This window comes from Pteropus vampyrus, unplaced genomic scaffold, assembly GCF_000151845.1.
Source record: "Pteropus vampyrus isolate Shadow unplaced genomic scaffold, Pvam_2.0 Scaffold335, whole genome shotgun sequence".
NCBI lineage: Eukaryota > Metazoa > Chordata > Mammalia > Chiroptera > Pteropodidae > Pteropus > Pteropus vampyrus.
This window is the reverse complement of record NW_011889116.1, coordinates 1,982,017-1,994,885: the sequence shown is the minus strand read 5'-3', so window position 1 is coordinate 1,994,885 and position 12,869 is coordinate 1,982,017. Positions and strand designations below refer to the sequence as shown.

Here is a 12,869-nt window from a genome sequence, read left to right as displayed (position 1 = left end):
CCATATACATATGAGTTGGTTGGGTTTTAAGTTTTATGAAATTTGCGACTTTGGCAATCTACCTATGAAAAGGATTATAAACCCCCTCAAGCTAAATCCTCTCCAATAATGCAGTTGCTGCTGGTTTGCCACTGGTGAGTGGAAAAATCAAATCTAATTTGGTGTGTTTACTGAGCCCACATAGCTACTCTGAAGCTGCTTGATTAAAATACTTTAAGTAGTCAAGATGTAAGCAAAAGCCCTAGCAAAGTCTTTCCCTGAGCTTTTTATTTGCTGTGTTTTGTTTATCACTTGGAACACTCTCATACCACCTACTTACCCACTGAGGTTTCTTAAAATGGCCTCCCTACTGCTAGCACAGACAGAGGCTTAGGGACAAAAGACCTCTAGACAGGTTCAGGACACCACAAGTAAAACACTTCATTACTGAGTCAGAAGTTTGCCTACCCACTAGCCCCATGGATAATTTTTAACACTCTCTTCCAGCTATGGCTGGCTTTCATAAGGAGCAGAGACCAGGAAAAGAATGCCATTTGGGGAGTTGCCTTTTTCACTTTTTCATCAATGTTGGCCTCCTAAATCTTTAATTTGCCTTGGCAGTGACCTTCCCCATTATCTACTTACTATGGCAGTCCCAGGAGAGCTAAATAGGTATTTTCTGACACTAGTTATCTGCTCCTCCCAATTTCTTTAATACTCATGTGGATAGCTCCCTAGATATTATGCCAAGCAGGTCCTGAGCTTTGAAATAATCAACTCTCACAACTTCTTTTTCATATGGTGGGAGGGATAGTGGTGGTAGAGGGCAAGGGCTTCTTCAAGACTGGGTATGAGCTGATATGACAGTTCTGTTGCTTTGGTCTCACCAAGCATATACAAGGTGAAAGAGGTTGCCTGGAGGCTTGATCAGTAGCCCCCTTCCCTTCTATTAGTCAATAATCCTTCTTCTACCTTTCTGCTTTTTGTCTTTTTTCTGTCTGTAATAGGTTTATTTTTCAATTACAGTTGACATCTGTACAATATAGTTATTAGATATTTATATAACTTACAAAGCGATCACCCATTAAGTCTAGTTAGTACCCATCTGACATGTAATAGATCTTTATAAAGGTTCAGCATGGGAATTCTCAATTTGGAGCCAGGTCTATGTCAGTGAGGCTTAATTGACCACAGATTTGTTCTTCATTGAGGGAGCACCCTCCAAAAAACAAACTCCACCTTCTTTGAAAAAGCTCCTTAGAAAGAAACAATTCAGAAAAGGTAGAAAAGCGAGGCTGAGGGGAAAAAAAGACAAGTGCTTGAGGGGAGCGGGTTTTTCCTGTTGTCTTGTGTCAAAAGTACTTCGCACTAGGAATGGCTTCCTTCAAGAATCTGTTCTTTTGCTGCACATTCCTGGGAACCAGATGAAAAGTCCCACTTTGTCTGTGTCTTATTAGTATTTAGCTGTGCTCATCATCTGGTGGGTGTTTAAATTACAGAGTTAGATTTTTTCTCTTAAAGGGTATCAAGGTTCTCAAACTCTTCCTTATCTATTGGAAAAAGAGCCTAATTCCCCTAAATTCAGGCCAAAGTGATTTTTTCACACAAATGCTCTTTATTTCTTCCTCCCAAAATAAAGAAATGGTAATTTCTCTTAGAACTATCAATTATTTACACTTAAAAGATCATAAACTAGTTAAATTAAGTAATTAAATTCAAATGAGATCAAATGTGAAATTCTACTACTGGGGACATTTTCACATTCTAAGCAGGAGGCAAAAATATGTTGGCAAGGACAGAAAGAGGTTTTATCTGTGAATTTTCTTGGCACAACAAGGCTCTTTCTAGCTGATTCAGACTCTCTCTGCCAAAAAAAAAAAAAAAACCACTATCTTTCTGGCCAATTCTATTCTTCTCAGTAGCTTTCGTTTCTAGAACCAGGTCTGGCCCTAGGCAAAAGGGTAAAATAGACAAAAATTTGGCTTTGGCTCCACTCCAGTTAGAAATGTAGAACTAGTGATTTAGGAGTTAGCTGCAATAAGGAAAGAGGTGAAGCCGTAAATTGTAATTCTGAGGGGGGAATAATGAAGGACAGAACCTTAAAGGAGTCTTGTTTATTCCACAAATATTCAATAATTATCTCCTAAGCTAGACCCAGTGAGTAGACTGTGGGGTGCAAAGTTACACCTTCATTGAGAAGGCAGGACATGGGGGGAAAAAGCCAGAGAAGGAACATTTAGAGAAGTAGGAGAACCCATCATTTTCAATATTAGAGAGCCACTAGAAGAGGGTCTACAGACATACCTCGTTTTATTGCACTTTGCTTTATTGTGCATCACAGATGTCGTGTTTCTTACAAATTGAAGGTACGACTTACTTTATTGCAATACTCGCTTTAATGCAGTGGTCTGGAACCGAACTCGCAATATCTCCGAGGTATGCCTGTATAGTGCAAAAGGTCAATGGTGTCACATAAGCAATTGATGTCTGAGGGAAGGTCTTTGAATTTGGTAACCACGTATATAGTTCAAGAAGAGATTTCAGTAAATTGGAGGGGATGGAAGTTTGATCACAGGTGTATGAGGACAGAGTGGTGTTAAAATCAAGAGATAGTAAAGGTGTATTTTCCAAGAAGATTGGTAATGATAGGGAAAGATGTCATATGATTAAGAAGGTAGCGAGATCAAAAGAAGGTGGGGTTTTTTTTTCATTTTTATTCGTCAGTAAACAGAATTACCTGAGTATGATTTTAAGTGAACAAGATCAGTTGATGGTTTTCAAATTACAGCAAATATTAGAATCACCTGAAGGGCCACCTGAGCCCAGAGTTTCTTATTCCATACATTTAGGGTGGGGCCTGAGAACTGGCATTTCTAACAAGTACCCAGATGACTCTGATGCTACTAGTTCAGGGAACTACATGTTCGGAACCACTGGAATAGATTGAGAAGGAAAAAAAATAGTAAAAGAGAATAAATAGAGCTAAGTTTTAAGAAGAGACAAAAGAATATGGTATGCAAGGAATAAGTAAAACAAATCTTAGAGTTCCTTTTTTTATGACATGAGAATGGTAGAAGGAATGGATGAAGATACAGCAATATGTTGAGAAAGAGAAGGACAGTGATGTGATAGAGCTCATATTAGATGGCTTCCATCTTAGTAAAGAGGGAAGATCATCTGCAGGGAGAGTAGGACTGGTAAGGATTAGGGACTAGGCAAAGTTTAGAATAAGCTTCATTCACAGACTTAGAGGAGAATCAACTTTAGGTTGATAGATGATACATTTAATTTTAGAAATGGTGAGTTTGCGATGGTAGTGAGCCATCAAGGTAGATTTGGTCAGCAGGCTGTTCGCTTCAATAAGTGCTTACTTTCTACAGCTTCCACTCGAATATAGAATGTCCTTCATGAGGGTAAGGATTTTTGTCTGTTTTGTCTGTCTTGCTCACTGCCTCATCCCTAGCATAATGAATAGTGCTTGGCACAGAATAGATATTAAAACATGGACTGTAATGAACCTGAGAGGGGTTGACTGAGGTTGTTATTGTACATGAAAGTAGTCTATATAGAAACTTGCAAGTATCTATGGATTAGAACATTATGGTGGCTAAGAGAGTGAGTTTTGGAATCTGAAAATTAGGATTCTAATCCCAGCCTCTTAGTGCCTCAGTTTCTCCTTCTCTAACATGGGAATGATCATATATCAACCACAAGATTTCTATGAGAATTAAATCAGATTATATAGACAAGGTGCTTAGCACAATACCTCACACAAAGTAAGTATTGAATAAATGTTAGCTGGCTATTTATTATCTACATTTCCCCTGAAATTAATTAAGAAGTGTTTCTTAACCAGTTTGAGTCACCATATGTAATTCAAGGTAGTAAAAAATAATTTCTTTGAAAACATTATCTCAGACTTTATCATTCTCTCCCCACCTTTCTCCACTGGTAGGGATATTGAGGCATAACTCTAACATAGCAAAAATTACCATCAAAATTGATGTTTTCACTTCATATCTGATATACCATCCAAAAGCATCTCCTTGGTCAGAAACATTTTTCTAGGTATGCATTTTAAGGCCTGGCTTCAGACTAAAACCTACTACTGTCATAAAGGAACAATTGTGGAAGACAAAAGAAATAAGTACAGAAATTCCTCATGCCTATTTTCATGGAGAGAATATAAAAACATTGTCTGCCTTTGCCGGAGCTAATTATACAGTGTCCTACTGACACATTTATTTTATTGATTCAATACATGTGAGTACTACACTGATATTTTTCATTAGAATTGATGGCTTACTATATAAATTAATATGCATTCTAATAGCTGCTTTACTCTTACAATTACCCATGCAGAATTCTTTTATTTTTGCCTACATAAACCCATTGAATCATATTCAATAATCAACAACTTATTTTTAGGCATTATGGTTTCTTTAGTTTAAGATCTGTTACAGTGATACAAAAATAGAATTTTGAGTCTATACCCTTAAAGATCCTATATGTTAATAGGCTTACTCTCAAAAAATAATTCAAGGATAATAGCAAACTCTCAAGTATTAAACTAAGTGCTGTAGTCCTGTGTTACACCTCATGGTGGGGTGGAATGCACATATAAGAAATATGGACTATTATGCTTGCCCCACAAGAATTCCCAGTCAAATGAGGCATATAAGATATAAAAGCATGAAAATTTTTTTAAAAATTTAAAAATAAAAACAAGATTTAAACAGTGATATGTCACAAGGGAGTACAAGTTGTGTTGCAAGGTAGCAAAAAAAATTTAGGAAAAATGATTGAGCCAGTTTCCCTAAGCCAATATGTTTCAGAGGACAAAAGGCCAGCCAGTGTTCTTTCCTTAACTTACCATCAGGTTAAAGCATTTTAGAACCCATTGAATCTACTACTTTTGTAACCAAAGCACTGACAAATCAATTGGTTGTAGTGATGTAAGACTTTATATTTCTACCAAAGAGGTATATTAAGTGTCAAATGACTGATGGAAATATTGTCTTTAAAGTAAAAAAAAAAAAAAATTTGTTTTTCCAGAGGGCTGATATAGCTGTTGCTCCACTCACTATAACATTGGTCCGTGAAGAAGTCATAGATTTCTCAAAGCCATTTATGAGCCTGGGCATCTCCATCATGATAAAGAAGCCTCAGAAATCAAAACCAGGAGTATTCTCATTTCTGGATCCCTTGGCTTATGAAATCTGGATGTGCATCGTCTTCGCTTACATTGGAGTCAGTGTAGTTCTTTTCCTAGTCAGCAGATTCAGCCCTTACGAATGGCACTTGGAAGACAACAATGAAGAACCTCGTGACCCACAAAACCCTCCTGATCCTCCAAATGAATTTGGAATATTTAACAGTCTTTGGTTTTCCTTGGGTGCCTTTATGCAGCAAGGATGTGATATTTCTCCAAGGTTTGTTTCCATGTCATACCCAAAGTCTCCTTGCATTTTATAGCCATGATCCATTCATGCACATCTGGTATTCACCCATCTCAAGTCCAGATTTCTTTCATTTAACATTCCATTTAACAACAAATTATCATCAAGTCATTTTGTTTGCTTGCATCCGTGAAGTGAGTGTATTATTCCTTGAATATCTTTTGTCTATTTCTATAGTATTATATATTTATACACATTATAACAAACATTCAAACTCTGGATAAAGTCAACATTGCCAGCTAATATTAATATTATCCAAATAAAGTTAATATTAAATCTTCATCAGACTGAACAGGCATTGTTTCCTCATAAATTGAGTTAAAACATTTCTCATTTGTCCAGAGACTGAATCTAGAAAAAAATTTCGAAAAGAGAGAACTCTTCCTTAAAACCCTCCTACCTTCCCCTTTCAGTGTCCTTCCTTTTTTCATTTTGTTCTCAGACTGCCTAGAACTATCCATTGTAATATCTTGTCCAAGTCTTATAACTAAAACTGTAAGACTTCTAAAAGAAAACAAGAGAAAGTCTGTGTGATCTTGGATAGGACAAAGAGTTTCAGAACACAAAAAGCACAATCCATTTTAAAAATTGATAAACTGGACTTCATCAAAATTCAAAACTTTCATATTTCAAAAGACACCATTAAGAAAATGAAAAGAGAAGCCACAGACTGAAAGAAAATATTAGCAAATCATGCATCTAATAAAGTCCTGTGTTACACCTCATGGTGGGGTGGAGATTATATAAAGATCTCTTTAAACACAATAGAAAGACAAACCACCCTGTTTTAAAAATAAACAAAAGATTTGAATAGACATTCCGTCAAAGAAGATATACAAATAGCTAATGATCACATATAAAGATGTTCAACATCATTAGACATTAGGGAAATGCAAATTAAAATCACAATGAGATACCTCTACACATCCTCTAGAATGGCTGTAATCAAAAAGACTGACAATATCAAGTGGTGGTGAGGATGTGGAATGAATGTAGCTCCCATCCATTAGTGGTATGAATGCAAAATGCTACGGCCAAATTGGAAAATGGTTCAGTGGTTTCTTATCCTTAGACATACACTTAAATTATGACACAGCAATTCCACTTAGTTATTTACCTGATAATAGAAAACATGTCCACAAAAAGGCATACACAGGTGTTCATAGGAGCTGTATTTATAATAACCGAAAAGTGGAAACAACTCGAATGTCCATCAACAAGTGAATGGATAATCAAAATGTGGTATATCCATACAATAGAATACTATTCAGCAAGTAAAAAGAACAGACTATTGACACATGCTACAAAATGGATCAACTTTGAAAACATTATGCTAAATAAAAGAAGCCAGACACAAAAGGCCACATATTATCGAATTCCATTTATTAAATATCTCATATTGTATTATTCCATTTGTCTACAACAGGCAACTCCATAGAGAAAGGAAGTACATTAGTGGTTTCCAGGGGCTTGGAGGGAGCAGAGAGGGGCTAATTGGGACCAAGATTAGAATGAAGCAAGTGAGAGTGAGTAGAGCACGTACAGGGATCAGGTCCAGTTTTTATTTAATTTTTTTTTTGTCGTCATGGATTTTTGGCATTAATTTTGATTTTTTAAAAAATATTGCACTTACAATGCTATTGATCTTGATTAGTGAGATTTTTGGAACTCCCTTAAATTTTGTGCATGGGGCAGACACCTCACTCGCTTCACCCTAGCCCCAGCCCTGTCAGAATTAATTACAAATGGGCATGAAGAAACTTCTTGGGGTAAATGTTCCAAAACGATTGTAGTAATGACTGTGAAACTCTAAATTTACTAAAATCATTAATTGTACACTTATATCGGTGAATTTTATGCTGTGCAAATTTTATTCCAATGGTGCTATTGAAAATATTGACTGTGAATGTCCTGGATCTCACCTACTTAGTTTAAGTGTTAAGCAACCTAAATAGAAATGGTGGTGAATTCATAATCATAAAATATTGGAAACAAATGCAACATCTTTATAACCAGAAAAAAATGGTTTTTTTCCAGAAATAAAAAGTTGTAGCTTTAGTAAAATTGATTATGTATCCAAATACTGACCAGAATCAATCATACAAACACATAGGACTTTTCCTTTAGAATATAAGGACTCAAGAGGTTACCTACCATATTTTTAAAGTATACTACATTTTAAGATTATCCACTTAGATAACAGAACATTTAAAATAAAGTTTTGCAATATGCTTTATTGGTAACCATCTTCAGTAGCTTTTTAGCGTAATATGTGGAGCAAGCCTCATTTGTCTAAGTCATACTTTTTTTGCCACCTTCAATCTGTTTGATCAGATTCTCCAAATTATTTCACTCCCTGTTTCATTTGTGATATCACCTGGGACTTTATTTGTTTTGCTAGTTTCTTTTCCTATTTTTTTCAAATATTCACTTCAAGAGATTAGGGTTTCTGAATGATTTCATAATTGAATAATTTTTAACATGGCCGGTAACCTGTTTTGAGACAATGCTAAATTAAGGCTGGAGATTTTATTGGTTTCTTTAAGTGAAGTTTCAAAACTAAATTTGTGATATCTCCACTGGAGTGCTGCACACTACTCTGCATACTTAAACAGGACGCTTAGAAAGCCATTTGTTTTTCAAAAAATTTATGCATATTGCTTTGTTAAGTCATAACTTAAAGATGATAACCTAAAAATAACAAGCTGGACAGATTTTTTTTTGTTATTTTGGTAGCAGAACTTAAGCTGTGGCTTTTGTGTGGCACTGAAATACGTCTAATGCTTTTTTTTTTCAAGATACAAATTTTATTATACTGCACTAAATACTGTCATACAGAGCAATAGCTTTCGAAATTTTTGACCATGGCCCTCAGCAAGAAATTATCCATCACAACTCAGTACACATATTTGTATATAACAAAAATTTTACCAGACATTACCCTTAGAGTGAACCATGCACTTTGGTATTTTCTATTCTATTTCATTTTTTTAAATGCTGGTCACAACTCAATGGGACACACACCTTATAGAGCAACACCGGTCTAAAGTAACAAGTATTATCCTAATTGTACTTTTGAATAATAAATTATTACCTTTATGAGCTCTATACTTTTTAAAATAAGGGTTATTCCTCCAAACACTGTCTTTTGTGTCCTTCAAAAGAGATTATGTCTTTAAGTCTCTTGATAAATGATATACTTCTTTGCCTATGTATTATATACCAGTAAGAAGGAAACATGTTTCTCTTTGTCTTGAGAGCTCTATTAGTTATATATTTGTGCTCAATTGTATAACAGCAAGCCCCACCAAAATGTGCTTCTCTATTAACAGGTTTCAAAATTCCTGATAATAATATAGTTGCACTCTAAGATTTATGGTTGTCTTGACTGCAAACATCAACATTATACTATACTTCTGCTTTATTCTGCCATACTTGGAATGTGAGCATGCATTGTACACTCTGACTTTTCTCAAAATTAAAGCAATTCAAGGAATCACAAGAGACCATTTTAAAATAGAATTATCAAATATAGGAGGAGGAGATTTCAGAGATAAATGAACTCAACTGCTTCCATTTACTAAAGACAGAGAGACAACAATCTTCACTGATCTCCCATGTGTGAGCACTTTACCTACGTTATCATGTGGATTTTAATCCTCAAAACACTGACACAGAGTGGGCATTATACTTATTTTTAAGTTGAAGAATGTGACATTCAGGTTAAATAATTTGCCAGGCACACAGCTAATGGCAAAGCCAGTATTCAAATCTAAAACCAACTCCAAAACCCATGATCTTTCCAGTGCCCAGAGAGATAATGTGATGGAACCCAAGGTCACAGGGATTTTAAAAGCCAGCAGAACAATTGTTTCCATTATCACACACTGCATCTCACCACCAAACCCAAGGTGCATCGCTTGTTCCATTCTTTTACTCATGTTCATACACAAGAGCTGTTTCTCAGTCTACCAACCTCTGATTAACCTGCCTTTGCCCTTGTTGTTAAAGAAAGTAGGCAATGAGCATGTCAAATGTTGAGCATGCATTCACTCAAAAAGACTAGGAAATCAGCAATAAGACATCATGAGGAAAACTGAGCATCATTCCATTTCTATCAAATAAAGCTATTGACAATACCCTAGAAGCTTAAAGAGTCCATCAATATTAGGTTTGATATTTTCAACTACCCCAATGTTTCAGAGTAAACAATTCAGCTGGAGGCTGAATCACCTTTAGAGAGGGTAATCAAAGTAATAAGCTGAGGTTATAGCCATTTATGAACTGATTTGTTGGAGGAGTCAGGGTAAGAAAATATGAGGAGATTCCATTCAACCCTCTTCCCCTAAGCGAGGTATGGAGAGCTAGGCAGTGGGTGTAGCCAGATGGAGGAAACATAATGGTTAAGTATGTGGGTGCTGGAATTAGTCTCACTAGATTCACAATCTGCTTAGCAGTTTTGTAACTTGGGGAAGGCTACTAAACATTGCTAAACCCTGGTTCCTCGTGTATAAAATGTAAAGCACAGTGCCTGGTGTATAGTAGGTTCTCAATAAATGTTAGCTATTATCATTTTTTAATTGGTTGCTCTTAACCATCCTAGTTTCACAAATACTAATAGTTAATGTTACATTTTCATTTTAGTCCCTAAAATTCTCTAGAAATATAGCTGAAATTTTAGTGCCAAACAGCTGGTTTCTGATGAGAAATAACCAATAACATTCCTTCTTGAATCCATATAGTGCTTTCCTTAGGGATTATATCACTTACAAATATTTTGATTGTATTACCCCATGATGTCTTACTGATATTGACAGGAGGTTGCAATTTTTTTCATTTGAAATTTATTTCATTTGTAAAACTTTGATAGAATTGCTATGCAGCCCTAAGTCTAAGTCTTTCCAGACAAATGCTCCCCCTGCTGACTTTTTTTGAAGCTGCAGGGACATCTGAGGGCTAGCCGAGTTGAAGATGTGAGGATTGGGGGAATTATAACGCAGAAAATGGAGAGAAAACATTAACTGAACCCAATTGCTGTGTGCAGAATATTCCAAAGGCAGTACTCTCCTATTCAGTTTTCAAGACATCAAATATTTTGGAGGACAGAGTAGAGATTTTTTTCCAAGTTAGTTGACACATAGATCCTCCTTTAAAATGAAAAGTATATGTAGAATAATAAAAGACATGAAGGAGATAAAATAAATGGATCAAAGACAACATGATATTTTGGCTCCATTTTAAGCAATATCTTTTTTCTTTGCTGATGTATGTCCAGTGTCTTCATTCTACTGCAAATTCACTTCAAATCAGTAGTGATGTAGTAATAAATTAATGATGTAATAGCAGGATTTTTATTACAAATATTTCATGACTTTTCTGGCTAAAATCCATATTTTTCGGTCTTTGGGAGGTCGTTACTTAGTCCCATCAGAAAAGGCTATAAGAGCCAAAGATTGATTCTGCACATTTTTTTTAAAAATCTGTCACAGACATAGAATTGAGCAGAGTATAAAAATTAGGCATACTTTGAAAAAAGAGGGGAGAAAGAGAATGATAAAGAGTTTGTGCAAAGGAGAAGCAGTTTAAAGTTCCAGCTCTTCATTTTGTGAAGCTGGTAAAGTGCACATTTCAAAATTTACTTACAGGATAAAAGTTATAGCACATTGCTCACTTTTATTATCATTTCAGAGGCCATAAAATACATTTTATTATTAACCCAGAAACTCTAGTTTCTTACAATTACAGATAAGAGCATTGTATGTTATTTTGCAGTGCTTTTCCGTCTAGTTTTCTCTTATTGCTAATTTAACTTCACGTCTCTTCTTACATTTCTTCGAAAGGTATGATATGCTCCTTAAAATGTATTTTATAAATACTAAATGTTCACTCATTTCATTAAGCTAACCTAAAAGTCTGTCTTGTGCAACAAAACTATTTGAAATGAATATTAAACATTTTAAAACTGCATTAATGGAGGAAAAGTTTCTGGAAAATGACAGGTTTTTTTTTAACTCAACTATAAAGTCTTGTCTTGTTTTAATAGAGCCTTTAAAAAACGTGATGGAGCTGACCCATCAGTCACTTTTTATACAAGCTTGATGTGAAATGTGGGTTTAAATGACTATAGTTTCACTAATGAGAAAAGGGAAATGTACAAATGCTTATAGGGCTTCTTCTTTATGAGTTCCACTGCACCTTTTCTCAGTGAAAGGACTTAAGCATCAAAGCCATACAAGGGAAGAAAGTGGTAGAAATTCCAATACTCCCGTCAAAGCCACTATGTCTTGAGGAGGAAAATGTTGAATGCAAGCTTGTACATGCAACAGATTCCAAAGAAGCTCCTTTTTCTGTCTATGCTGAGGATTGTGGATACTACTTACTATACCATTTCTATGTGGATATTTACCAAAATTCTCCTTGCTCAAAGGTATAGCATAACATTAACTGCATGATTGCCAAAGTCAATATCTATGTAGACAAGAAGCTACAAAAATGACCATTTTGCATTTGGGTTTATTTTCAGTTATGTCAACAGCCAGTCTCAGCTAAGTCATATCAATCAAGCACATGATTGTCTGAGTCAGCTATTAAAGTAGCCAAAATAACCAGATTATGATGTGCAGGCTTGATTTTAGATCATAGAGACATAGCCATAGTCCATTAGCCTCAATAGAATGGCACAAGTGTAATTTCATAAAGTACTGTATTTTTCTCCACATTTCAAGTAAACAGTGCATAAACTATTAGTATTTGCAGCAGCAGAATATACCCTCTTTCCATAACAAACCATGATTCTGGAAATACTCCAAAATCAGTTTTCCCCTTGGTCTCAGTAAAACCCCACCATTCCAAATAAGAATGACATTTACAGTTCCATTCCAAATGAACAGATAATAAACAGTAATTATCCAAACATGTTTGGTTTTCCTGAAATTATATTTCTCAGTGTTTGTAGAAAAATTGAACCTTCTATAATTTGCACACCATTCTGGATTTTCTTATACAAATTATGAGTATTTTCTACTACAAAAATGTGGACATTTCTGTATAAGTACAGATTATTTCCTATTTCTCCTCTCTGTGCTTCAATTTCTTTACCTGTAAAATACCTCTGTTTTCTTATCTGTAAAATAGTACCTAACCATAGGGATGGAAGATTAAAAGAGTTGATATATATAAAGCAATCAGAGTCTGGCACATAGAAAGTGCTCAATAAGTGTTACTATTATGATTATCATTTTTATTATCCTGTTACTATGGATACTACCTTGGAGCATTAATCTTTTATATATTAAATTATTTCCAGAGTTAGATCAGTCACAAATAAATCAAATGTATATGGCAAGAATGAAGAAAGACTGTGGAAGGTCCAAATTCGTAACTGAAATATTGTGTAAACTTCTAGCATTTGGAAGTGTGACACCTTCCTGA

The 12,869-nt window shown here is 35.1% G+C and overlaps 1 protein-coding gene across 8 annotated transcripts in view; it reads left to right on the top strand.

The window, feature by feature from the left end:
• Nucleotides 1–12,869, top strand: part of GRIA3 (glutamate ionotropic receptor AMPA type subunit 3) — a 352,129-nt gene that overhangs the window by 266,680 nt on the left and 72,580 nt on the right. For 5 of the 8 annotated variants that reach the window (XM_011378239.2, XM_011378240.2, XM_023522170.1 and 2 more), the window contains exon 11: nucleotides 5,035–5,411. The exons of the other annotated variants lie outside the window; for them this stretch is intronic. In XM_011378239.2, coding sequence (XP_011376541.1) covers nucleotides 5,035–5,411 — 377 coding nt within the window. The remainder of the gene's footprint in view (nucleotides 1–5,034; nucleotides 5,412–12,869) is intronic. 8 annotated transcript variants of the gene reach the window in all.